General features: G+C 37.2%; 3 protein-coding genes and 1 pseudogene across 6 annotated transcripts; all 4 read right to left on the reverse strand.

Annotated features, from left to right (window-relative positions):
- Positions 1-4,873: 4,873 nt before the first annotated feature.
- LOC125471602 (stemmadenine O-acetyltransferase-like) lies at positions 4,874-6,748 on the reverse strand. Its single transcript, XM_048572230.1, has one exon. The coding sequence runs from the start codon at positions 6,658-6,660 to the stop codon at positions 5,326-5,328; it is 1,335 nt and encodes a 444-aa protein (XP_048428187.1). The 5' UTR covers positions 6,661-6,748; the 3' UTR covers positions 4,874-5,325.
- A 2,377-nt stretch (positions 6,749-9,125) lies between these two features.
- On the reverse strand, positions 9,126-15,589 carry LOC103949948 (urease). 2 transcript variants are annotated; one of them, XM_048572154.1, is made up of 19 exons: positions 15,439-15,589; positions 15,161-15,317; positions 14,950-15,023; positions 14,745-14,790; positions 14,483-14,588; positions 14,257-14,399; positions 13,894-14,004; positions 13,400-13,563; positions 12,884-13,256; positions 12,682-12,790; positions 12,027-12,166; positions 11,718-11,855; positions 11,522-11,613; positions 10,985-11,114; positions 10,731-10,889; positions 10,250-10,417; positions 9,854-9,988; positions 9,587-9,658; positions 9,126-9,504 (listed from the first exon to the last, which is right to left on the reverse strand). In XM_048572154.1, exons 2-19 carry the CDS (start codon positions 15,284-15,286, stop codon positions 9,283-9,285), a joined length of 2,508 nt encoding a protein of 835 aa, XP_048428111.1. In that variant the 5' UTR covers positions 15,287-15,317; positions 15,439-15,589; the 3' UTR covers positions 9,126-9,282. The 2 variants fall into 2 exon arrangements, with proteins under 2 accessions (XP_048428111.1, XP_048428112.1); XM_048572155.1 differs by having other exon boundaries at positions 15,161-15,323; positions 15,439-15,579.
- A 1,315-nt stretch (positions 15,590-16,904) lies between these two features.
- Positions 16,905-18,318, reverse strand: LOC125471287 (annotated as a pseudogene).
- A 1,773-nt stretch (positions 18,319-20,091) lies between these two features.
- LOC125471564 (probable pre-mRNA-splicing factor ATP-dependent RNA helicase DEAH4) lies at positions 20,092-25,714 on the reverse strand. Of its 3 annotated transcripts, XM_048572124.1 has the most exons (15): positions 25,066-25,698; positions 24,751-24,968; positions 24,543-24,595; positions 24,279-24,395; positions 24,096-24,187; positions 23,766-23,852; positions 22,898-23,112; positions 22,707-22,799; positions 22,208-22,331; positions 21,830-21,977; positions 21,659-21,728; positions 21,133-21,293; positions 20,725-20,900; positions 20,429-20,615; positions 20,092-20,394 (listed from the first exon to the last, which is right to left on the reverse strand). In XM_048572124.1, exons 1-14 carry the CDS (start codon positions 25,461-25,463, stop codon positions 20,465-20,467), a joined length of 2,103 nt encoding a protein of 700 aa, XP_048428081.1. In that variant the 5' UTR covers positions 25,464-25,698; the 3' UTR covers positions 20,092-20,394; positions 20,429-20,464. The 3 variants fall into 3 exon arrangements, with proteins under 3 accessions (XP_048428081.1, XP_048428080.1, XP_048428082.1); XM_048572123.1 differs by having other exon boundaries at positions 20,092-20,615; XM_048572125.1 differs by lacking the exons at positions 20,092-20,394; positions 20,429-20,615; positions 20,725-20,900 and having other exon boundaries at positions 21,225-21,351; positions 25,066-25,714.
- Positions 25,715-25,819: the final 105 nt, after the last annotated feature.

Genomic DNA, 25,819 nt, shown 5'->3' on the forward strand with positions numbered 1-25,819 from the left:
GAGTTTAGAAAAATATCTTATACAAGATTAAACATTGATTTTGATTTTAGTCCCTAGATTCTATTTAATGCCAGCATATTAAATGTCTCTCTTTTTTATTTATAATTTTATGGTGTTCATTAATTAAATTTTATGAAAATATTATAAATTTTAATCTCATTATGGTAAGTATCTTATATAAGAAAATATTTTCATAAAGATTTTTCTGTACTGTTGACCCTACAAACTACCAAGTCTACCTAGAACGCAGGCTGAGTAATTAATAAGCTAACTACGTCATTCGATTGTGTAAGGGGTGTGCCAACTTGTCGGCCGAGTTCGGCCGGGGATTAAAATATGTTGATGTGGCGTTGGGCGCGCTGTTGACTTCTTGATCTTGCGACTGCGGTCAAGGAAGGAACACGTCTCGGTCTTTGGGTTCTAGAGCCTGAAGACAAGGCTGCTAGTTCTGCGAAGTTCAATATCAAATTCGGCTTTCAATGTGCCGAATGTAGTAACATGTAACACCTTACTTCGCCGAGATGGCTAATGAGATGACCTCTGCCAATAAGGATTCGAATCCTTCTCGACCGAGACTTGGATAGATAACCAGTGGGCCTTGACACAGTGATGTTTATCCAAACTGAAGGTGCTCCGGGAACAGCTGATTCTACGGCAACAGTGCTATTTATCCAAACTGAAGATGTCACTGGTTGCCTTCATAGTATAAAAAAATCTCAAAATGTTTGAGAGGTTTGCGCAAGGTAATTTGTGTGTTGAATTAGAGAGGTCCTTCTCGTTGCCACTGCCTTTGTATTTATAGAGCTGATGTACTTACTTGGCACGGCTAGTTAATTTAATTTTATAATTCAACTGCAACTCTATTTCGCGGAACTGAAATTAATCTACGTCAGAGACCAAGGCATATCCTTCAGGTAGATGTTCGTGATTTTCCAAACCTCATAAAAGGTTGTCCAAATAAAAGTCTTCTTGTCATCACAGCCTAGCCTACCTAGGCTTGTCATCATTATCCAAGACCATTATTTTCTTTTTAATTAGCCCCTTATCAGTCTGAATGCAGTCATGCATGCCACATGCTTTCTTCCAACTTACACGCAATACATGCAAATCTGATCACCCATTTACTGGAATATGCCGTTGCATGCGGCCTCCTTCATTATTTGATTAGTCGCAGAACTTGATAATCATCCTGCCAAACTCTGACTTATTTCATGACAGTCATGCTATCTTTCTAACTGTGTTTTCAATAATTCAATATATTATTAAAAGGTAATTATTATGATAAGAATCATAATATTATTTCATAATAATAATTAAAATTATCTTGACTCAGTCATCTAATTATTTAAAACTTCATTCCCTCAACAACTTCGATTGTTCGGGTCGATTATGTAATTTTAGATCCAAACAGGTACGCATGTTTTTGCATATTTTTTTATGTGTCACTAATTTATTACAATATATTTACATACAAACATTTCAGTACACTAGGTTAGTATAATATGTTTAGGTATGAACATTTCGGTATACTAGTTTATTATAATATATTTAGGTATTGACATTTCTGTGCACTAGACGATACGAGTCTTTAACGTAGTTATCTACAGCTGCCTGTTTGCACATTGAAATAAAGAGAAAATCAGTCTTGCTAATTAAGAATATTTTTGTCAAAATGATTTGAAAGAAATCTCTCCTAGATAAGAATGATAAAATTGAGGTTTCATCATAAAACCAATTGGTAATATGGGGAGTAGCCTAAGACCATATAAGCACATAACAAACCTTGTCCCTCATCAATGTGGGACAACTTTCAACACGTCCCCACCGCACGTGTGGCGGATTTTCAAGCCTACATATGGACAACAACTAGGTGACGTGGAGCATGTATGGTGTTAGAACCAATCAAATGTCAAGTATATAATTGTTTGGACCGAAAATTACATCATCGCCCCAAGTAATCGAGGCTGTTGAGTAAGCGTACTTCCACACCGTCGATGAAAAAGTGAAGATAATTTTATTAATATAAAAATATAACATTATGATTTTTATCATAATTATCTTTTAATAATGATTTATCTTGACATTTTCTTATGAAAAAAAAAATATCTCCAAGCTAGGAAATAGGCGGCACAATTCAAGACAATTCAAGTTGATGAGGATGTTTGGCATATCGGTGTGTGGTTTGGATCAGTTTTGGTTAACAGATATGCACGACATCAGATAATGAAGCATGCAGAACAAGATGATATTATGAGGTCACTTGGAAACTACTAATGGGATTGGATTCTGAACAGATTATTATTCATTTAAATATTGTGATAATTAAAAATGAATTTAATATTCATGGGGTCAAGATGCATGCACAATGGGATAAGAAAATGGTGACTTTGGGTGATGATGATGAGACAAGCCTAGAAAAGCTAGGTTTTTTGTGGTGGTGTTATGATGACATAGGAAATCTAGGCAGGCTAGGTTTTTTGTTTTTGCATGGTGATGAAAGTGATCAAATGGGTGTAAAGGTTTCTGGTGGAGGTTTTATTATGAGATCAAAAGTCTAGGTGATTTAGGCTTCTGATGTGATATGATTTGCCTAAATAGGTTTTTCTAAAACTTTAACGAAAAATCATATTTTTACACTAAAAAGTCAATCTTGATATTATTCACTTTACCTTTTATTTTGTCTTTATCGTTAAAACTCAAAGTTTTCAAACTCTTTTCATTAGTTTTTTTATTTTTTATTTTTTTTTATCTTGTTTGAAAAGTCACGAACTACAGTCTGAAGGATATGTTTGGCCTATGCCATGGATCAGATGTTATTCAACGAGTTAGAGTTGCAGTCGGACTCTACATAATTATCTAGCCGTGCCAAGCAAGTACATCAGTCCTATAAATACAGATGCAATGGCAACGGAAAAAGCCTCTCCCATTCAACACAAAAATTGCCTTGCACAAACCTCTCAAACATCTTAAGATTTTTTATTTTCTTTTTCTGCCAACACACCTTCAATTTGGATAAACAGCACTGTTGCTGTATAATTAACCGTTCCCGGAGCACCTTCAGTTTGGATAAATAGCACTGCGTCAAGATCGATTGGTTATCTATCCAAGTATCGGTCGAGAAAGATTTTCGAATCTTTATTGGTAGAGGTTATCCTATTAGCCATCTCAGTGAAGTGAGATGTTACAGGTTACTACATTATGCACATTGAAAGCCGAATTTGATATTGAACTTTATAGAACAAGCAACCTTATCTTCAGGCTCTAGAACCCGAAGGTCGAGGCTTGTTCCTTCCTCGGCCACAGTCACAAGATCAAGAAGTCAGCAGCGCGCTCAACGCAACATCAACACATTTTACTCCTCGGTTGAGCTCGGTCGACGAGTTGGCACACCCCGCACACAATTGAATGACGTAGTTAGCTTATTAATTACTTGGTCTGCGCACCACATAGGCTTTGTAGTTTTTAGAGTTAACAATAATATATAACAATTGCACAATTTATTTCGAATAGAAATTTCACAAAGATATAATATATCTCACAATATAAACTAATAAAATTGAATTTGCAATCACAAAACACTGACTTGGTTAGGAAGATAGAGGTTTGCAGTAACAATCTCCTAAGACAGAAATTCGCCCCTACACTAGTGCAGTAGTTCAACGGACGTCTATCTTGCGGGATACAACTATCTAATCCAAGTTCTTGCACTCAAACTTGGATTCTTGGCGAATTGGTTGTGGTGTTTCTCTGTGAAGTATGGAAAAAAAAAAAAGCAATGGAATTGTTGTTCGGTTTCTGATCTTACGGCCATATTTATAATGGCGTAATGAAGCAGTTAAAGTCGTTCATGTTTATCTTTAAGAACGGTTGTAACTGTTCACATGATCAGTTTTATCCTTTCGGAAAAAGCTGAATGCAAAAATCAAAAACGTAAAAAATGATACTTGTGTTTTTTGTCCATCCGAGCCCCAAGGCCCAAGGGCAATCTTTGACAATTAATATATGCACCCAAACCCTCCAAGTCTAAGGCCCAAGGTCCATGTGTTTGGCCTAATTTCTTTCAAACCATAAGTGTGGGAAGACACTTATAAAGTGGATCTTCAAAAGAGGAATGGGCGATGTGGGACTAAAGATCCCACAAGTTTCACAAGTTTCAACGTATGGCTGTTTGGCTTCACACGAGGACAACCCGCTCTGATACCATGATGAAAGTGAGGTTCCACCATAAAACCAATTGGTCATATGAGGAGTAGCCCAAGACCATATAAGCACATAACAAACCTTGTCCCTCACCAATATGAGACAACTCTCAACAAGGAATCCATAGCACTCTTCAGCCTTCGCACTAAAATTTGTTAAGCTTGCCAAACTTTTTTAAAATCGTAAATGCCTAATTTTCCAACGTCATGAAACTTGAAAACAATTGTATTATTGGGGTGATATGGAATTTTAAAAATTTATTAGCTTCTCCTTCAGATATATAATGTTGGATACATATGTATATTAGGCGAGACTCGTTACATATTGAACAATATGGACTTGTCATGACATGAGTGCTGATACAATAAAAGTGCAAAGCATTTTATGAAAAAACCTAGAAGAGATTAATTTTTTATTTTGTCAAACATAAATTTTATTGACACAAGAAGACAATACAAGAGATAAATATAAAAATAAGCTGAAAGCAGGCTAAGAGGACATAGAAGTCCAAGCAAAGCACATTATGACTGAATTAGACTCATTTTGTTGACGGAAGTTGTCACCGCCACAACTACCAAACACCTCACCATTCCATTGGTCAGGCCAGTTGATTCGGCATTGATGCCAACCAAAAACAAACGCCCCAAAAACAAAGATACAAAGCAGCCTCAAATGAAAAACAAACCAAATCACTAATTTCACAACATCAAAATCCACAAACAATACATAAAATTGCTCCGAAAACACTCAACCAACAAAACGAACAAATAACACTAGCAACCATGTCCACCACCAGAGGACCCACAAATGAAGAATTTTGATACTAACAAAGCAAGTAGACAAAACACCATCAGAACCGTAGAAAGAACAGGCATAGACCCAAACAACCAAAGTAGTTTTGCATACCTTCCTCTGACTGAACGACGACTCGCTCTCGAGGCGGGTAGCAAACATAGTGGTCAAATAAGGCTTCTCATTCGAAAGCAAGCATCTAACAGGAGTATTAAGGGTGGAAGTGGGAGGATAGAGGAGAAAATTGTGTGAGACACAAAGGATGGGAGGATGGAGGGGAACAGTTGTGTGAGGGTAACATTATTTGTGACTGATAACACATACATAGTGAAATTAATTTCCACAGCTCAGCAGGACCCGACCGGCTGGAGAAACATAAGAGAGCAACTCGCTATCACATTCAAATTTGGCCATGACTCTCTCCTCCAAGCTAACATATGCCTCTATTCCATCACCCTCCTTGGTGTCCATGAAAAGCACTAGGTTCTTGTAGGTCAGTGCCGGTGATCCCACCCACGCAGGTCTACCCCAACCAAAGTCGTTCTCATAGAGAGGAAACCTACAATAGCTACTGAAGCTAAGTACCGCAACCATTTCTCCTCTCTTGAAACTATCAGCAGCTTTCTTCATCAAACCCAAGTGCTCGTCACCCTGCCCTTGTAATTGCTTCAAGTACTCATTGTCAATCTTGCTTATCGCTTCTCGCACCTCCCCAATCACCACCCCATCACATTCTTCCTCCCCGCCATTACTGATTCGCAATGGTGATGTCATGGAAAAACGAAAAAGATTTCCAAAAGAATGTTGAGGCAATGGTGGACTAAACCGCGGACGTAGGTTCACTGCATGGATCACCATGTACAACTTATTCACGGTACAATCCTTTGTAGCGGCCACATATCGACTCCATATGAAAGCGGATAAGGTCTCAACACGCGTGGGGTGTTTTAGTTGGAGGTTTTTCATATCTTTTTCATATTTTGCTTGGAGGGTCTCTATTTTAGAGGCATTGAACACGAACCTATTTGTCACTCTATCTTTTGTGATTCCAACGCCTCCATCGAATCCAGTATTGAACTCCTTTGGTGGGAAGAGTGTGGCTGACACAAATTGTGGAGGGTCTATGTTGGCTTGTTCCCCACGGGCAATGGCTGCCCAAATTTTGCTGAACGTGAAATGGGACAACCCATCAGCAATCTTGTGAGAAATGCATTGGCCAATAGCAAACCCTCCACACTGAAATATGTTGAGCTGGACCCCAAAGGGTAATGGATTGGTAATATCATCAAGTTCAAATGGCATGAACTTGTTAAGTTCACCAGGGTTGGGGTTGCTGAGAACATCAGAGAGAGTGCAATTCAGCACTCGAGCTTCGACGTAGGGGATGCCCTCGTCATTGCAATGTATGAAGCGGTTGTCTTTGATTCGACCGGCTAGCGGGTAGAATAGCGATAGGGCCTCGGATAAGGAGTTCTTAAGGTGGTTGGATATTTCAATGATGTTGGGATGCATATTGGCATTGTATTCATAGAAGAGGAGCAAAGGGTTGTAGACATGGGGAGCCATTTGATCAAGAAAGGAGAATTGGTAATGGCGAAGGTGGCCAGGAGTTGGAGAAGATGGTTTGATAATCTCATTGGAGATCACTTCAACCTCAACCTTCATCATCTCGAATGTTTTATTTAGTAGCAAGAAGTTGGAGCTAATTAATGTTGATAACAAAACAGTAAGGGTATAAATAGCAGCTGGAGCCTGGAGTTATGCTTCTATAGTGCTCCTCTCAGGGAGACCTATATAGAGCTAAAATGTAATTGGCTCATGGATCTGATTATCTCCATGAAACCATCCATTGTTTTGTTTAACTTGAAGATTAATGAATTGCACGAATCACAATCCCACACTCGGCCGAACATGCATAACATTGGACACGTACGTTTGTTCATTTTCTTAAGCATCATTAAAACAATTAATTTAGCCTTTTCTTTTCTTGAATTGAGGATTAGGTTGAATGAGTTTTCCAGTGAGGTAATAAGGATAGGATTTTCCGGCGTAGACTATATATGTTGAAGCATTTCCATTTTTTTCTTTTTTGTCAATATTTGTTAGATTAAATATTAATTAAAAAATTGATGAGATTGAAATTTACGTCGTAATCCGAATGCAACAATCATATCCACTATTATTATTGAAGCACTACGTTTTAACGAAACAATATAATACCTGTATTTCTATCTTTGAGAGATTCTGAGAAGCAAGGGCAAGAGATTCTGAGAGGATTTAAAAAGAGAAAGGCTAGCAAGGCTCGATTTTTGAGGATTGATATGCTGTCCCTAATTATTTGTTTCATTTGTGTCTGTCTTTACTAATTTTACATGTGTCATTCCCCTTGATTTTAAAGTTAACATTGTTATTAATAATGCATAACTAAATAAAAATGTGTATTCAATTGAGAATTTTAAATATTTTAATAGATTTACAAATTTATGAATTTTTATAGAGTTTAACTGATTTGCAAATATTCTATGTAAAATTTTGATTCAATTCTTTCAGAATCTCATGGAAAGAGAAGAAATTTATGAATGTTTAAAATACACTACAAAATCTCTTTAATTCCCTCTAACTTTTTCAAAGTTAAATACTACTATTCAAAAGTCCTGTGTCATGTTCAATTTCGTAGATTTGCAATGGCAACGGACAACAATAATACATACATGTAGAAATTAAATCGATCTAGAAAGAGATATTGCAAGTCAGTGAAAAGATTGAGGAAGTTGGGGTGGCTAGAGTTGTAGATGCTACATGATGACACCAAGAGAGTTCTGGATATTGTAATCTTGTAATCATTTTGAAGTTGTAGTCAGGAGACTGTAATCTTGGAATCATTTTGAAGTTTGTAGTCAAGAGACTGTAATCTTGTAATCATTTTGATGTTGTAGTCGAGAAAGTTTGAAGTACTTGATGGAGCTTAGAACTTTCTTTCCTTCTTTGCCTTTACCACTCGAATAATAAAAAGAGTTTTAACGAAAAGATCACAGTATTATTCACTTCAATGAAAAATCATATTTTTATATTAAAAAATCAATCTTGATACTATTCACTTTACCCTTTATTTTGTCCTTATCGTTAAAACTCAAAGTTTTTAAGCTATTTTCATTAGTTTTCCTAATAAGTTATTGAGATCTATAGGTTCGTATGTTCTAGCTTTATCAGAGCACTCAATTATTCTAAATCACATTATTACTAATCTATTATAAGACTAAACTCACAATCTCTTCTTTAGTGTAGATAATATTATTTGTTTAAAAAAAAAAGTTATTGGACAACTAATTTAATCACATTATTATCTGCGTGCGAAAGACATTTTTTTAACTGACATTATACGTCTTTTAAGATGTTTTGAACGTTTTTAAAAATAGAGAAAATAGTATTTAATGGAATTACATTATTTCTAACCTATTGTAAGGTACTAATTTAAAAATAAAAAATAAATAAAATAAATAAACTGTACACAAAATTAATTTTAAAAAACACTGTTAAAATGATGAAAATACCTCAGCATTATATGATGTATTATATTAGGCTACTTTTGAAATTTTTTGTTTGAGGAACATTTTTGTCTAAATATTTTTGTTGAAACTTGTGACATCAAAAAACATTATTCATTTCATTGTTGACTTTATATACAGAATTTTTTTTTTTTATTGGGTAAACGAAGATTTTTTTTCATTTCTAGAAGCTGAGATGTGATTGATTTACTATGCAAACAATTCACGTGAAAAGAAACAAATCCTATATCGTATATTATTATATTTTTTTTAATTTCTAGAAGTCGAGATTTGATTTGAGTTTAATTATTTCTATATATTAAATTTTGTTCCAGCTGCAAGAAAATATTTGACAGTAGGGGAAAGTAGAAAATATTGTGAAACACCTGGAGGCCAAGAACACTCAATGATTAGCCATTTTATTAGGCTCTTTGCTGGTTTATTTTAACAGAGTACCTATGAGCAACCAGATATACTTCACATTATGAGAACATGCAATGACAGATATATATCAAAACTGTCAATGAATCAACGTTTATTGAGAAATATGCACATACAAAACCTCGGGACACTAAATAGACATCGAGCTGTATAATAAAACACGGGTTAGCTCTCTCCCGCTGTATTTTTTATTAAAAGTTTATAACTGGTTTTATTTGTACATACTTCCGGTGTTTATTTGAGCTCGTTAAGACTTGGAATCATAAAACAAGCGGGAGGTGGTTCGTTGGAGCTATGAAGGAGCCTAAAACATGAAGTAGTTCCGAGATAGTGGAACTGTGGTGGCTGGACTGCAGGTAAGAACCACGCCGTCTGCTGTTACCTTGTATTTTTCCGGATCAACCTCTATATTTGGTAGGGCGTCATTGAGCTTCATGTCGAGTTTGCAGAGTTTCCTAACGTTGCGCACGGCTTCCACTCTCTTGTCAAGGCGATACAAGTCTTTAACGCGGTTATCTACAGCTGCCTGTTTGCACAGTGAAATAAAGAGAAAATCAGTCTTGCTAATGAATCTCGCGTGAGAGAGAGAGAGAGAGAGAGATCCATGCCTGGCTGACAAAAGCAATGGAATGAGCACTACCAGCCTTGCCAAATGCACCAAACATAGGCCTTGAAATAACCTGCGAAGACATAAGGTTTTCTAGAGTAATCAGAACAAAAATCGCTAAAATTATTACACCCTAGAAAGAATATCTACTACCATCTCCAAATTCTTTTGGACCCTCCTCAACGTAATTCATCAATCACGTAAAAGAATTGTCATGACTAGAAAATGCATCCATGCATAAGAACTGTTTGCAAACTATAAACTTTACCGGTTCAGGGGTGGGGATGCTTGCATTTGGATCACCCATATTAGCCCATGCAATTGCCCCACCTTTGATCACCATTTCTGGTTTTGCGCCAAAGAATGATGGCTTCCATAGAACAAGATCAGCCAGCTTCCCCACCTGCATAACATGCAAAGCCCATGAGTAGAATGAGAATTCCGCTATTTTAATGACAATAAAAGTGTGTTTATGGAACCCAAGAAATGCGAGTAATTCCAAAAAGGTAAGTTTCATCCAGGAGAGTTACACATTCAAAAAGGTTGAAGCTCAAAGCATCAAGCTTAACTTCTATTCATTTGTTTCTCAAATGCTCTGCTCCAAATAAGAGAGGTTAAAAAAAGCTTGAAAGAATTATTTTGGTTGTCTATAAGAGTGGCATACCTCAATAGAACCAACATACTGAGAAAATCCATTAACTATTGCTGGATTTATAGTGTACTTTGCGATGTATCGTTTGATCCGGAAGTTGTCATTGTCGGATCCACTAGGTTCTATCGACCCTCTTTGTGATTTCATCTTGTCAGCTGTTTGCCAAGTTCTGATTATCACCTGACACGAAAAGTTTTGACAATAAGCCTTATACATGCCTCTGTGTAAAATAATTAGACAAAGACTCCTACTAACGCCAGAAACGGGGACTTTCAAGTGAAGGCATGAAAATCCACGGTTTGGTAAAAGGCGACAATGATAATGTTCTGTAATTCAATTTGAATAAGGACTTTTGTTTTCCTTTTTTGTTACTGTTTTGTTACAGTTTCAGTGAAGTCGATACAAACAGACATATGCGGGCATGTATCTCAATTTATAAAAGTTTTCTATGATCAGGAGGAACCAGAATGCATAAGGTGAAGGTAGTAAGAACCTCTCCGATGCGACCCATAGCCTGTGAATCAGAAGCTACAATGCTAATTGCCCCCATATCGTGCAAAATATCTTCTGCAGCAATTGTTTCAGCCCTTATTCTTGATTCAGCAAAAGCTACACATTCTGGAATGTCCTTGTCAAGGTGATGGCAAACCATCTGTACGTATTTGAAGTTTCAAAACAACATTCAGCCAAAAGACTCTAAATAACCTTAGCGCATGCTGTATCACTACTTCTGTTATCTTCTCATACCAGCATATCAAGATGCTCATCTATAGTATTTGAGGTGAAAGGCCGCGTGGGATTCGTTGATGATGGCAGGACATTTTTCACACCGCAGACTTTGATTATATCTGGAGAATGGCCCCCACCTGCACCTTCACTGCCAAGAGATAACAAGCACAAACTATGAGAACTAAAAAAGAAAAAACACAAATAAGAAGAAAACAAGAAACGAAATGTAACAACATGCAGGAAGTTACGCCAAGGATACTCATAATCATTTAAAATATGTGTACTTAGCAATATAATCGGTACTGACTAGTCATCAAGACTCAGAGCAAAAAATATAGGTACGATAATGCAAAATATTCAAGTATGCAGGAATGGTTAGATAAATGTCAAGATGTGACCAAACGGCCACGATCTCAAACTGTAGTCAGTGTGATGCCTTAGCTACCGAAAAATGTTTTGCCTCTACTCTGTGTACAAAGTACTGTGGTCATGGACTTGTAAAAGACTGAAGAAAAATTGCCAACTTATCAAATAGACCGAGAATGTGATTTATACCTGTGGTAAGTATGGATAGTTCTTCCTTTAAATGCAGCAATTGTATGCTCTACAAATCCAGATTCATTCAAGGTGTCTGTATGGATGTTAACCTATCAAGGTCAGAATTGGAAGTATTAGAAGATGTGAAACTCGTAAGATACCACCGAAAACAGCCTATAAGACCTAACATTAAATAAAGATTATAGTACAGCACCTGGATGTCATATTGATCTCCAACAGCCAAACAATTGTCAATTGCAGCAGGAGTGCTTCCCCAGTCCTCATGCAGCTTCAGTCCCATTGCCCCAGCCTTTAGAATATCATGCATCCCTTCAGGTTTGGCAGTGTTCCCCTAAAGTAAGCCAAGGATATTAAAGAAAAAGGAAGAAATATATAAAATGAAACAGCTTTAGACATCACTTCACATTTTGTAAAATGGTAGTTACAGGTTTATAGTTGAATGCAGGCATGGGGTAGGGAAGAAGGAAGAGATTTTTAAGTACACACAACAGTTTAAGCATACCTTCCCAGTAAATCCAAAATTTAGAGGCAGGTCGTCAGTTGCTTGCAGCATTAACTTCATGTGTAATGGGGCTGGTGTACAAGTTGTTGCACGAGTCCCAGTAGCAGGTCCTGTTCCACCTCCCACTAAGGTTGTGATACCTACACATTATGTAGAAGTTTCGGAAAATGGACCCCTTAAATGCTTGTTCATTGTCCGCAAAAGATTTAGAAAACACAAAGTTCATTCATGAGTATATATGAGCAGGAATAGAAGATGCAAAAATGAATTTCTTTAAAGGAAACCTAGGTGGTACAGGGGGAAAAAACAAATGCAAATTGAATCAACCAGGAAATAAAATATGCCATTCAGATGAAACATTATGCAACTGCACCAAACCTTGAGTTAATAGAGGAAAATCTTTACAAAAAAATTATGGTGTGTCAAATTTTTTTTTTTTTAAACGACTGGTTTAACATGCAACTTGCTGGTATAATGTTCTGCATCTAATACATAATTCATGTATTTGAGGCAACTAAACAAGATGACTAAGTATCTCTTAAGTTATGAATAATGTTTCACACCAAATACATGTACTTCACACTACGCATCAAAACGCGTCACTATATGCATCACAAGCACTTTCCGGCCTAATTATTCTCATAATATAGCTCACCACTCGATATTGCTTCATATGCTAATTGAGGGCATATGAAGTGCACGTGACAGTCTATTGCTCCTGCAGTCACAATCATTCCTTCCCCAGCAATGACCTCTGTGTTAACCTAAGAGATAAAGAAGGCGGCATAAGCACATTTTATCAACTTCCTAGAAATTTCTTTCCAGAACGACCTGCTGTAATGTGAGATGATATTTACCCCAATGGTCATATTTACACCATTCATAACATCTGGATTGCCTGACTTTCCAAGGGCAAAAATGTTACCATCTTTGATACCAATATCTGCCTTATATATCCCGCTATAATCAATGACCACAGCATTAGTTATAACCGTATCCAATGAATTAGTTGGGTGGTTCCCAGATGACTGGCCCATTCCTTCTCTTATAACTTTACCACCTCCAAATACCGATTCATCCCCATAAACAGTAAAATCCTCTTCAATTTCAGCAAACAAGTTGGTATCACCAAGCCGAACTTTATCACCAGTAGTAGGTCCATACAAGTTTGCATATGCCTCATGAGAAATTACAGTGGTGAAATCTCGATCGCTTCCTGCAACACCTTCCCTGCAAAATTAATACTGAGGTAAGGCATCTCCAATTTTTTCTTAATCATCTTAGTGAACTAGCTAACAATCATGCAACTTTATTGATCTAACAAAATAGAAGCAAAGAGGCAAATAAACATTTCTCTGGTAGAAAGCCTCAACCTAGCTCTTGGTTCTTCCTCATGTCCAAATTCTTTTGCTTGTATGGCTTCCATGACTTCCTGTAGTTTGCCATCATCTACTGAACCATCCCCAATGCAATTTCCTCCTCTGATTACTCTATTACCTCCAATACTTACAAGTGCGACATGTTTGCATTCCCCCGGCTGGCACAGCAAAACAAGCACCAATAACATACTTAGAATGCTAATAGTCGATTAAGAGGTAAAAAATTGGTACTATACCAGCATGCAAAATGACAAAGTAGGGCCTAATTAACAAAAATAAGTGGCTTCGTAGCACCATGACTTCTATCATAAAAGTAGCACCCAATTATAGATGTAAAAGATGATGAAGGATGATGTGACATCCTTGCTAGACTTTGATTAGAAAAATATTTGATAGGCAGAATATATTTTGTGATTGACATGAACTAAACAACTTTTCATTACATAACAATGATAACATTGAAAAATTATTTTAGACATTTAAAGAACCTCAAATCTCTTGGCTGTTCCAGCTGGTATATTCAAGCGCATGCCATATGATTTCATTCGATCAAAAACCAGGCTGGGGTTGACCTCAATGAAGTGATAGTGACTGCCAACCTGAAAAAGCAGGGTAGTAACGAATCATAAGTCGGTTGCTTAATTGACACACTCTAAACCAGAACCAATAACTGTACAAAGCTAAAGTAAATGAGATGTTGATTAGTTCAATCAAGAATCGCTTTCATCCTCGAACTAACGAATGCTTACATTTTGACTACAAGGTGCATGACATAAGCTACTAGAAACCAATTAAAACTGAATATGACTATTTCAAATAACTGAGAAATGATATGTAAAAGATAAACGCACCTGAACCGGCCTGTCTCCTTGGTTAACAACTCTGAGGAGTATTGCTTTCCTTCCATGATTAAGCACAATACTACCACCTCCATAGATAATTTCACCCGGAATTTTACCATCTTCCATTTCAGGAAACTTGTCTAGTGAGGGAACTGCAGAAAAATCTTATTTCATAAGTGCCCATAATAGGTCCCAAAACAGTCATTTGAAACTTCCAATATCCGTTAGCCTTTACCAGGAAGAAAAGAATCCTTCAAAGCTAGTTCCAGATTTCCGTTCTCCCTCGAAATTGGATCGTGAATGGTGATTAACTTGGTCCCATCACGAAAAGTCCCTTCAACCTGCATTTAAAATCTTACTTATAAATTTGATTTTAGGCGGCATGCTATGTCAAGGGTATGAGACAATAAGTTGGAAATTTTGACAAATTTTCAGCAGCAAGCATTATGTTTACAGCTTTTCGAAGCAAATGCAAACAACCTTAATGAGCATAATACCTGCACCATATCCAAAAGATAGTGAACACCAGGAAGAACTTGTTTCCTGTTTGAAAAAGAAAGATGCAGATCAATCTTGAGCAACTAGACACGTGATTCCGAGGTACAAAATTAGGAATACAAATTGGTTGATTGCAATCCAGAATTAGCATCCCACATACAAAAACAGGGCAAATTGATAAGATTTCACAGTTTACGCCATTACCTTCCCAGCAGCTGTCTCCCAATGTCCATCAATTCCGCCACAGATTTATCCCCGTTTCGAACGAACTCCAAAATCTACAAACACACAAACACATTAAACAAAAACGTTTCCTTTACAAAACCCATTACCAAAATCCGATCAAAGTCCGTAAATTTGAACAAACGATCAAGTTTCGGAGCAAAATCTGAAAAATACAAGGCAAAAAACACACCTGTGTGGCTATGAGAGCTGCAGCTTCTGGGTGATTCAGCCTCAACCCTCGAGCAAGACGCTTCTGCGCCAAAAACCCAGCATTGTTTAGGCTTAGTTTCTCAGCTTCTCTCGGAACCACCTTCATTTTTTCCACTCCTTGCTCTGTAAGTCAATGCCTGCAACTTACAAGAAAAATGGTCTTACTTTATTTGATGCAATCTCTTATCTTTTGGAGGCGAAATTGAAGAACGTGGATGACTAGATGAGCATCCGAATTGAAGGAACTAAGTTTCTTACTTGTCAAGAGATACGAAGATTGGTGTCCCTTTGTAAGTCCGATGATACACAAGTACAACACGGCTGGGTCCCTGGGACATCAGCCAAGTGAAAGGCAATGACTGAAACGTTAAGGGGGTGTGACTTTCTCTCTCCTTTTTCTTGGGTGAATTAATATTTTGTTTCTGTTTTTATGCACGTCGAAAACACAAATCACATGATATACTACTGTGATTAAAAAGAATATATACTTATATGTTTCTTGCTAAAATATGTCGATAAAAAATACTCCCGTATAATAATTTGAGTAAATTAATAATATTACGTAATTTATGTTTAATTTTTGTACTGTTGTAATATTTCACATTGACTATATCTTTATGAAAAAAAGAGTTTAAATATTATAATCATACTCCAACTAACAAGATCTCACACCTGTCGGATTGTGCAGATGTTTGTTAATATGTTGGCAAGTTAAGGACAATATCGATATTGTTGAACTTAAACATTTAAATTGCCGACAATATAAGTATTGTTGAAAGTTGGCATTTGGCCGGTCAATTAGAGTTTTTTTGTTCATGCGTCTGTCACCATATAGTCCTTTATATAATATTGCATTGTGACAATCCAATTGCATCCAACGCAAACCCACAACAAAAATTTTGAACTTTCCTCATTAAACTATAACAAGATTTGCCAATGAGAACCAATTTTTATGATAAGTTCAGCCACCACATGTTTATTTTTTATGTGTTTTGTGTAACTAATAATTCAATTGGTGACGTAGACTTGCATTCAAAATTCAAAATTCAGCGATGCTATGTGTATTATAATAACTGTTGATGATTACATCTTTTTATGAATAAATTTTGATTCTTCGTTTGTTATAGGTAAACTTTTTGAGTAATATTATTCGTACCATATCTTTGTATTATATTTTCATACTATTTTAGGTGTCATTTGATGTGGATAGCCACATTATTTTAATCAGATTTTTAAATTTAATTCATTATTTAATAACTAATAATTAAGAAAAACTAATTAATTAAATTATGCTTGTGGTATATGAGAAGTCTTTCTCCTTCCTTTCTTTAGGTTTTGCAAATTTTTCAAATGATGTGGCTGTCCACATCAGATGTCACCTGAGATGGTATAGAAATGTGGTATAAAAATATAGTATGAATAATATTACGCAAATTTTTTACATAAAAGATGCGAAGATGTAAAATATGAAGAGTGACAAAGTTGGTCTTCAAATTGAGTTATGAGTGGCAAGTAAATAACTTCACCCAAACTATCAACGGTAACAGCAAATACGACACAAATGGCTAGATTTTTCGATAGTAACCAAAATCAATGGAGCAAGACCGCACATTACCAAAGGATTTGGAGCTTATTACCAAGGGATTTCTTTCTTATATGAATAAAACTTACATTCAATTCTGTAATACATTTGGCCTTTATAAAGTGCCGCTATTTATCGCTAACTTAATAATAAGTAGGGTTTAGGGTTTGATGCACAAAGCTGGTAAAAACGTGGATAATTTTCTAGTTGAAAACTTTGAGATGACCTTTGCCTTTTGATTGTGATTAGAGATAGACTGAAATGTCTTTAGCCTTTCCAGACCCCATTAGAACTAGTCTTACGCCTAAACCCTTCAGATTACGGGTTACCTCAGGCTTCGGCAAAAAAAAATATTAAAAAAAAGGTCCGCACGGGTTAATGATGTCTTTTTGGTTGGTGTGCGTTGGCGATAATAGGAAAATAATCAGAGGATAAGTGAGAATTCTAAGTGAGAGAAGCAATGTGGGAAGATTTTCTGTGGAAACAAGGTTATATATTTCTTTTGAAAGCTTCTCGTCTTTGATCCCAGACCATGTCCCTGGCGGCAAGGCCGGTAGAAGCACTGTTAGAACGTCATTGCAAGCTGGGTGCATCCGAATCGCACAAGAACGTCCTGAATTTGTTTTCGACCAAGCAGTGAGCATGTCCATCCTTTTCTCAGTTCCACCATTTCCCACCGTGACTGGCTTGTCGCCGCCATTAGCCTTCAAGCATTTCACGCATGTTTCCTGACAGAAGTACACCCCTAAGGAGGCAGAAATTTGTGCGCCTTGGCAGCAAACACTCGCAGCAATGTTGGCTTCATGACCAGAAATTAAGTTTTCGCAGCACGAATGTACACGTGCTGAAGATAATAATTCAGCCACGTGCTTAAAAAGGCCAGTGTCCTGGACTAGTCTCAGCACCTCCTCCTTGACAGCAACCGTAGCTTTTTCCTCTGGGCTTAAGCTTTGGCCACCATGCATTTCTTCCCGTCCCCGAACTTGTGCAACCCACCTGATCATGAACTGCTCAAAATAGGATGGGAGCGACACGAAAACAACAGAGAGAACTTCCTGAATATCTTTCACCTCCTCCGATTTTACAAGGAGTATCATCCATCAAGTATTTCGTGACGCCAACCCAACTCTCGTGTTTGCAGCTCAGGGTATAATAAAGTTGTCCTGGCTCCCTGTGAGGCCTAGATATAAGCATGAACCCTCTGCGTTGTCCGGTAGATGATCATCACCGGTAAAACATCTCATTAAATATTCACGAAACTTGTCAATTGTGCTATGATTTGTGCGAAGGGCTTCAACTTTTGCTCCAACACAGTGAGCCAAGCATACAAGCTTCCCAAATGAGATGCCTCTAACTTTGATTGTCTCCCAAGGTTCGCAGCAGTCTAACATAGATTCATCAAACCATCTCCAGGGTCCTTTCCATTTCCTTCCGGGATCGATAGCAAGGGCATTCTGAACCATGGACAGGCTCGCCAATCCACAGTAAGCAGGCTCCGACTGCGTCTGAGAATAAGAAATCAACCTACAGAAGTTCTCCATAGTTCCACTCTGAATGGCTTCAATAAACAGTTCCTTGCCCTCAGCGGAAGCAAACTCAATTGCAGGTGGAGAAGGAAGAGCTCGTTTGTAGAACCCATTAGACATGATATTCTCTGTGGAATATTGTTACGGTTTGCTGTGACAAAATCCTTGGAAATTGGGAGAAGAGAAACGAAGGAAGAAAACTTCAATGCATCAATATTATGTTATTGTTAGAAAGAACTCCACCTAAACCGTAAACCCTATTAGTAGGCGTAGGGATGCTGATGAGATGAAGACACTGGAGGTAGGCTAGCTGCTTGAAAGACTGAGCATGCAAAAAAGGTGGTTTGTACCATTTTTGGGAAAAAGACGTCGCCAGGCCACCTGCTACATTATTCCAGAGCCAACATGGCATTCTGGCCATTATAGACTCATACTATTCTTCTTCTTCACATAACTATCTTCTCTATCTTCTTGTTCCAAAACCCAAATCTCTCTCCCGCTCGTTCTCTCTCTCACTCAATTTCTTCTCCCAGATAGAAGTAAATGTCTGCAACAAGTTCACAGTCTGCACTCCGCACATGCCCATGAGATTATTCTGACAGCGTTGCGAAGGTAAAATTTCTTTGCCAACTGAAAAAAACAAGAAAAGTTTCATTTTCGTAGAGGCCATATATTGTTGCCTGAATGAAATGAATGGATGGATTTAATCATACCGGTTGAGTTGTCTATTCTTCTATTTATTGTTCTTGTTCTTGTTCCTTTTAGTTTTTCTCAAATCCATCATTTCCAAGTTGCTGATCAGATGGAGAAATGTTTAATTTGGTTTGCTATGCAGAGTGTATATTTATAAACAAGTGCATGAACTATATATATCGTCATCATCATCACAGGAGTTCGTAGAAATTTTGCTACTGTAATTTACCAATATGGTTCTTGTTCTTGATCAAGGTAGTATAATAAGAAGAACTAAACCCACAAAGATTGTCAAATTAAAGCACAATTTGGAACTTAATTAAATGTGAACAAGTTCTGGCCTTAACAATGATTTAACTTTCCACTTTAGCAAATACCACAATGAAAAGCATACAATTTTCACAGAAACAAAAATGTCAGCATACAGTTCGTGGTGCATCTATACTATTCATTTAGACAACCTCAACTATAAGAGATTTTTTAGTGTATCCGAAACATAAACCGCAACACCACATGTAATAATACAAGGTCTTTGGATTTATCGCTTACAAGAGGTGCATGCCATTTTCATTGTGTTTCACGTGTCATAATACATAGTTCTTGGATTTATTCCTTAATATGGATCATCTCCCCGAATAGCCTTTTCCCAGTACTTTGTCTTTGATGGTACAAGATGAGTATTCGAAAAAGCCTATCCGCTGTACCAGGGAAATGATCCATATCAAGGATCTTACTAGGGAGATGATCCATATTAAGGATCAGCTTGCAAAGGCCAAGATTGTTCCTCCAATGGAAGAAGATATCGTGTTTCGGAAAATTTTGATGCCATCACCAGAAAGCCGAAGTCCAAACTACAATTCAGTGTGAGCCGGATGTATATGAGAACCATCTTTACCAGATCAGCATCTGGGTGGACGGAGATGCTATTAAGTTCACAAACTGTTTCGAGGCTAATCGCCAAAGCTACTTGATTTGAGAGATTTAGAGAAGGAATGGTACTACTACTCTTTGAATTTTGAAATGCTTCGAGGAAATGCTTGCTTTCTTTTGAGAGATTTGTTCGTTGATTTTGAGAGGCTTTGAATGATTTGTTCGTAGAGAGGACTTTGATAGATTGAAAAATCTTTGATATTTAATTGAAATATATACAAAGTCAGTATGTCAATAAGCAGCCGGTATGCTCAAAACATACCACATTGGATTGGGATGTACTGGCCGGCATGCACATTGCTTGTCATACCAGAACAATCGGAAAAATAGAAATACAACATGTGTGTACACCGGACTCATGTCTTCCGGAGGTGGTTGATTGCAACTATGGTAGAGGATGATGAGGCTGACATTGATCTGATATTGACTTGGGAGTTTGGGAGCCTTAGTTTGGTTTCCGTAGTAGCCGGTTGCAGCTCAAACCAGATTTCTTTCGGTCAGTGTTAAAACTCAATACCCCCACTCTTTCATCAAACACAACTACTGAATAAGCTCATTTCTTTCCTTTACGAGCAAGAAATCGTTCCCTAGCCGCCTGTACTCTACTTTCACGATCATCGAGAACCGGCGCAACAACATCCTCTTTCTTTGGCAAATCGGAAAGATTTCCCTCCGGTTGCTCTTCAATACGACCAATCCCACCACTGCATAAAAGGTTAAAAGGTTCAAACCCAGCAATGTTCATATACGACCTCAAATTATCAACAAACCATTTTCTACTTATAATGGTGTTTCTATGTAAACTGGCTTTACCTCAGCTTCTTGATATTTAGATTATTTACTTTGTCCAAAATGGGTCTGACCCAAGCAACATTTACGGCACATACAGTGCGCAGGAATGGGCGGGTTGTTGCAATGAGTTCATGGTACACAACATAGTCAGGCAATTTCCCTTCATCATCTGGTTTTAGCACAGAGGATGGATGCACCTGAAATAAAAGATGATACAAATACAAGTGTCAATTCTAGACTTCCGAAAAACTCACTACTCAAAGCTTTTGACTAATGGTAGTGAGATATGCCTAGTCACAATCAAATTTCTACTCAAAGTTTCTAATTTTCCTTTCCTGGATTAAATAAATCAATAGGTGCTTTGATAAACCAGAAATGCATAATGATAATTTAACATGCCTAACGTAGACTAGACTTCAAGGTTCATACCTGTACTACTTGGGGCTTAAAACCTAAAGTTCGATAACCATTGTGATGCATCATTCTCTCAGCAAGTTGATTTGCATATCCCACGCACAAAGCCTTCCTCAAATTGTGATAATCTTGTTGGCTTTCATTCCGTCTTCTGCTTGTCTGTACATCTAATGATCCTGTTTTCCAGATACACAACGTATCAATAGAGTGAAGGAAGGCAACATCAAGAGAACACTGCAAGAAGAATCTTCAGTTGGCAGTTGAACACTAATAACAATTAACAAAGATCAGATAATACGTCAAGAAAAAAATTAGGCTATAAATAATAAAGATAGCTAATATATCTTCCATTTTCATCTCAATTCATTTTTGTGCCATAAATCAATGTATTTTGGATATTTTACTTATTGAGCACTCATCAGTTAGCAACTCTATCACAGCTGTTCACCATTATATATAAGAGTTTCACGTTATCAAGTAACAAGCAATGTTCCGTGAATGTGATATAAGCGCAAGGTCCTCACTATTGTAGCTTACCAACCTTTTGCTATTTTCTGCATGATTTGAGATAGCTGTTTCCTTACATCCTTGACAAACTTCATCCCTCTCACCTACAATCAATGAGTTCCAGAAACATAATATGCATATATTAGAATCATGTTGTAGATGTACTCAATGTATCATGTTTCTTATACAGACTATAAAAAGGTACCTGCAACTGATAATCCTTGCACCAATCAATGTCATAGTCAGTTTGATGCCAGCACTCATAGATCTGTAGCAACTGGATATGATCACCCCAACCAGAGCCATCAGGAAGGTCCAAATAATCATGTTTCCTCTTCTTATCCGTACTTTTGCTGCAAATGGAGGCATGCACAAAAATATTTCTTCTCAAATGAAATATACATACTTCCAAGGGCCAGAGGTCCATAAATATCTTTCGAAGTTTATGTGAGCAGATGTGTGCACATTTAGTTTTACACATGATATATGAGTACTTTTCAGGTACTCAGAACACAATGCATGCTATTAACTTTCACAACATACATAAGGGCACCATCTTCTGGGAAACTTTTAACGAGTTTACCTTCGACCAGGAAGCAATGTGGTTTCTGCAGATAACATAGCAGCAACAGTCAAAGCCTGCGACAAGCAGCCATATTCATTTGCCTCCATTAAGGTCCTTGACAGTGAAGGTTCCAGCGGAAGCTCTGAAAAAATCAAGGAAATACTTAGCAGACTCATCAAAGATCTAAAAGAGAAAATGCTCAATGTGCACAAACCAAGGGGGAATAACTTCTAACACTAGTAACAGATAGTACAGGAACAAAAAGCCCAAGTAGGAATGAGTAGCAAAACTTTTGTGAGTACATATATGACACTTCTATTACAGTTCAGCTAAGGTTATGAATGATGTACAAAATTTTGACCACTAAAAAATACCATTTTATTCCTCAATATGCTAGGGGCTCTCCAATGACACTAATTTATCAAAACTACGAAAACTCGTGTAAGGCTTCCAAATAATGGCAACACATTGGAATATATTACTATAACTCTTGAAAACTGGGATGTGAATCAATTACCAGCCATTGTTTTTCCAACTCTTGTGATCAATCCATTTTCATCAATAGCATCAATAAGATACAACTGCTTCAAAGCATCTTGTAAAGACTCAGCTGCAGCAAACCAATTGGAATTAGACAACATATGCAAGGAATTCTAATGTAATGCCTGAACAGGGAAGAAAAACACAATGAAAAGAAATTCATCTTACGGGAAGGAGAATCAAGAAAATCAAATTTTAGAATGTCAATATCAGGGAGGTCCAAAGATTTCAAATAAAGAACACTTCCAGCAAGTGAAGAGCGTTGTATTTCAGGAATTGTTGCATCAAGGAACTCATCCTCGTAAACCGTTGAAGGGTATAAACGATAGCACTTCCCAGGACGTGTTCTTCCTGCTCGTCCTGCACGTTGATTTGCTTGTACCCTGCAATCATATGAATCCAAACTTAATTAGAATGATAGGCAGAATCATTCGTTATTTTTTTTTTTAAGAGAATCGTTCAAGGGAATAACATCTATAAACATGACAACTTCTGTTTGTTAAGCCTTTCGGCCATGGTTTTAAAAATTCCATGCCTACATCTACTGCAATGGTTTAAGTATCACTGGCTTCCTTAAACGATAACTATGAAATTGTTTCTAGATCAGAATGCAACTAGAGAAGCTGCTAACGCTGATTGCTTTCGTAGTTGGTTCACAATTGTAGTGCGAAATAATAAGAGAACAAACATATAAACAAGTGAAAAGGTCTAATTAACTTCAATTTCAAATCTTTTTCACATAGGAATGAATTGGATCAAAATTCAAATTACCTGAATACAAACATAAGCAAACTACACAGAGGTGTTATTCATTTGTGTTAGAAACCTCATAGCATTCGGTAGAGTACAAGATGCGGGGGTAAAAAAGGGGAAATTTTATTGTTTGGAAAAGCTTGGAAAAAATGTACTTTTCATAAAACTTGTCTACTTAAATTGTAGACAAAGAGCCCAAACAAGAAGAATACAGTAATAAATTAGGTGTAAGGACAGAACACAGTAACAAGTTATAATAAATATAAAACTATGGACTCCTTACTTGCTAATTTGAACAACATCGAGGGAATACATGCCAGTTGACGGGTTGTACTGTCGTTGCTTTACGTAACCAGAATCAATAACATACCTGTGATTCATACATGATTATGAGAAAACAGAATACCATTTAACATCATTTCAGTTATGTGTAAACCAGATTCGTTGATTATAAATAACATGGAAAAAAGTTTACTAGAAAATTTTACTCAACAATAGCGGCATTGCTTCCGTATAATCATTAAGTAAATTTCAACCTTGTGAAGCAAGCAATATAAACAGGGTAAATAAAAGCAAATGAGCATGACAGCCAGGAAATAGTTTCTTTTCTTACACAACTCCATCAACAGTCAAAGAAGTTTCAGCAATATTTGTTGCGACAATAAATCTCCTACAATTTGGAGGCCGAGGACCAAAAACACGTACCTGTACAGAAAAGATGAAGCATGAACTAAAAAAGCATTAGGATTTTAAAGCCTCCAAAAATAGAACACAATTACAACTAGTCTTTACTTGCCTGCATTTCAGGCTGCAAAGAACCATGAAGAGGAAGGATTATGGCATCCATGCAAGACCCTTCTTCCAGGCTTCGAACTCTCTCTTCTAACTTCAACACCAACTTGTCTATCTCATCCTATAAAAAAGAACAGTTTTCCGGTCAGTAGAAGCATTGTATGGAAAACAATGTAAACGACAGGTTATATCCAAAGTAGTAGTCACACGCTCGCATGTACATTGAATGCCACAAAAAGGAAAAGAGAGTAGGAAAACAGCATCTGACCTGTCCAGTCATGAATATCAAGACATCACCTTCGCCTTGCTTAATATGTATATCTATAAAAAGAGAAATTGTTAGTCAACTTCTTACCAACAAGTAAATGTTTGAAACTAAGTCGGGAATTAAACCGAAATAACAGAAAGAAGATACCACATTGATCATATGAAAAATAAATTACAATGCAAAGAATAAACTAAAATCAAAATCATACTGAGAGCTGTTTCTAGAGATGACTCAAGATAGCTGGCAGGCCGCTCACGGCTGTAGGCTATTTCAACCGGGAATAACTTCCCGGGGACTTTCACTACAGGGCAATTTGAAAAGAATTGTGATACTTTTTCGCCATCAAGAGTTGCTGAAGTGATTAGAACCTTGAAATTCGAGGCACGCCTTTTCACCAAGCGTTTCATCAGTCCCAGCAGTATGTCCCTGATTGACAAAATGCCACATTGTAGTGTAAACAAACAAATAATCAAAATTTCTAAGAACCCTAAAATCTAGAGAGTTATGGAGAGAGAGAATGTACGTGTTTAGACTCCTTTCGTGAGCTTCATCTAGTATGATTACAGAGTACTGATCAAGCTCTGGATTGGAGAGGCTTTCACGAAGAAGAACTCCATCGGTGAGATACTTAATCCGCGTCCTTTCCGAAGTTCTATCTTCAAATCTGATGGCGTATCCAACTTCGTCCCCAAGCCGAACGCCGAGCTCCTGCGAAACTCGTCTGGCGACGGAGACGGCGGCGACTCGGCGGGGCTGAGTGACGCCGACGACTCCGGACCTGGTGTAGCCCCTTCTGTGAAGTATCTGAGAGAGCTGCGTGCTCTTTCCCGAACCTGTCTCTCCGATTACCACTACGACGGGGTTTTCTTCTACTGCTTTCATGATTGTGTCCTCGAATTGGAGGATTGGTAGGTCCGCCATTGATGAAGTAGAAGAAGCTCGGAATCGTAGAATGACGAGGAAGAAGAAATTTGGGGATTTTGGGAGGGAATTTGTTTGGGAAAATCGAAATCAGGGTTTTAGAAAAACTCAACTTTTCAAAGGGTTTTTTTTTTTTTTTTTTTTTTTTAAATAAAAGAACCAGCTAATGCTTTCACATTGACGGTTCATCTTTCGGAGAGCTGAAAAAACTTACAAAAACATTAAGCTTTCTGACTATCATGTGATTCACGAATGTTTTGTGTAAAGTATTGGCCTAGAATTTATTCCCAATCATCCTGTGGTAGATCAAGGTGTTTGTTGTTAGTTTGCTATACAATCGTTATGATCTTTTGAGT

Source organism: the organism of the source record quoted next, unplaced genomic scaffold (genome assembly GCF_019419815.1).
Source record: "Pyrus x bretschneideri cultivar Hongxiangsu unplaced genomic scaffold, Pyrus_bretschneideri_v1 Contig6, whole genome shotgun sequence".
Taxonomy (NCBI): domain Eukaryota; kingdom Viridiplantae; phylum Streptophyta; class Magnoliopsida; order Rosales; family Rosaceae; genus Pyrus; species Pyrus x bretschneideri.

Bases quoted from the DNA above. Each gene is read 5' to 3' on its own strand.
- LOC125471602 (XM_048572230.1), bottom strand. From the start codon at position 6,660: ATGATGAAGGTTGAGGTTGAAGTGATCTCCAATGAGATTATCAAACCA.
- LOC103949948 (XM_048572154.1), bottom strand. From the start codon at position 15,286: ATGAAGGTGGTTCCGAGAGAAGCTGAGAAACTAAGCCTAAACAATGCT. The intron at 14,005-14,256 runs GTGCGTTTATCT...CTGCTTTTTCAG, and splicing joins AAGGAGACAGGCCGGTTCAG to GTTGGCAGTCACTATCACTT. The intron at 9,659-9,853 runs GTAAAGTTTATA...ATGTCTTCGCAG, and splicing joins GCATCCCCACCCCTGAACCG to GTTATTTCAAGGCCTATGTT.
- LOC125471564 (XM_048572124.1), bottom strand. From the start codon at position 25,463: ATGGCGGACCTACCAATCCTCCAATTCGAGGACACAATCATGAAAGCA. The intron at 24,596-24,750 runs GTATGATTTTGA...CTCTTTTTATAG, and splicing joins ATCTCTAGAAACAGCTCTCA to ATATACATATTAAGCAAGGC. The intron at 21,978-22,207 runs GTAAACTCGTTA...CTCCATTTGCAG, and splicing joins ACATTGCTTCCTGGTCGAAG to CAAAAGTACGGATAAGAAGA.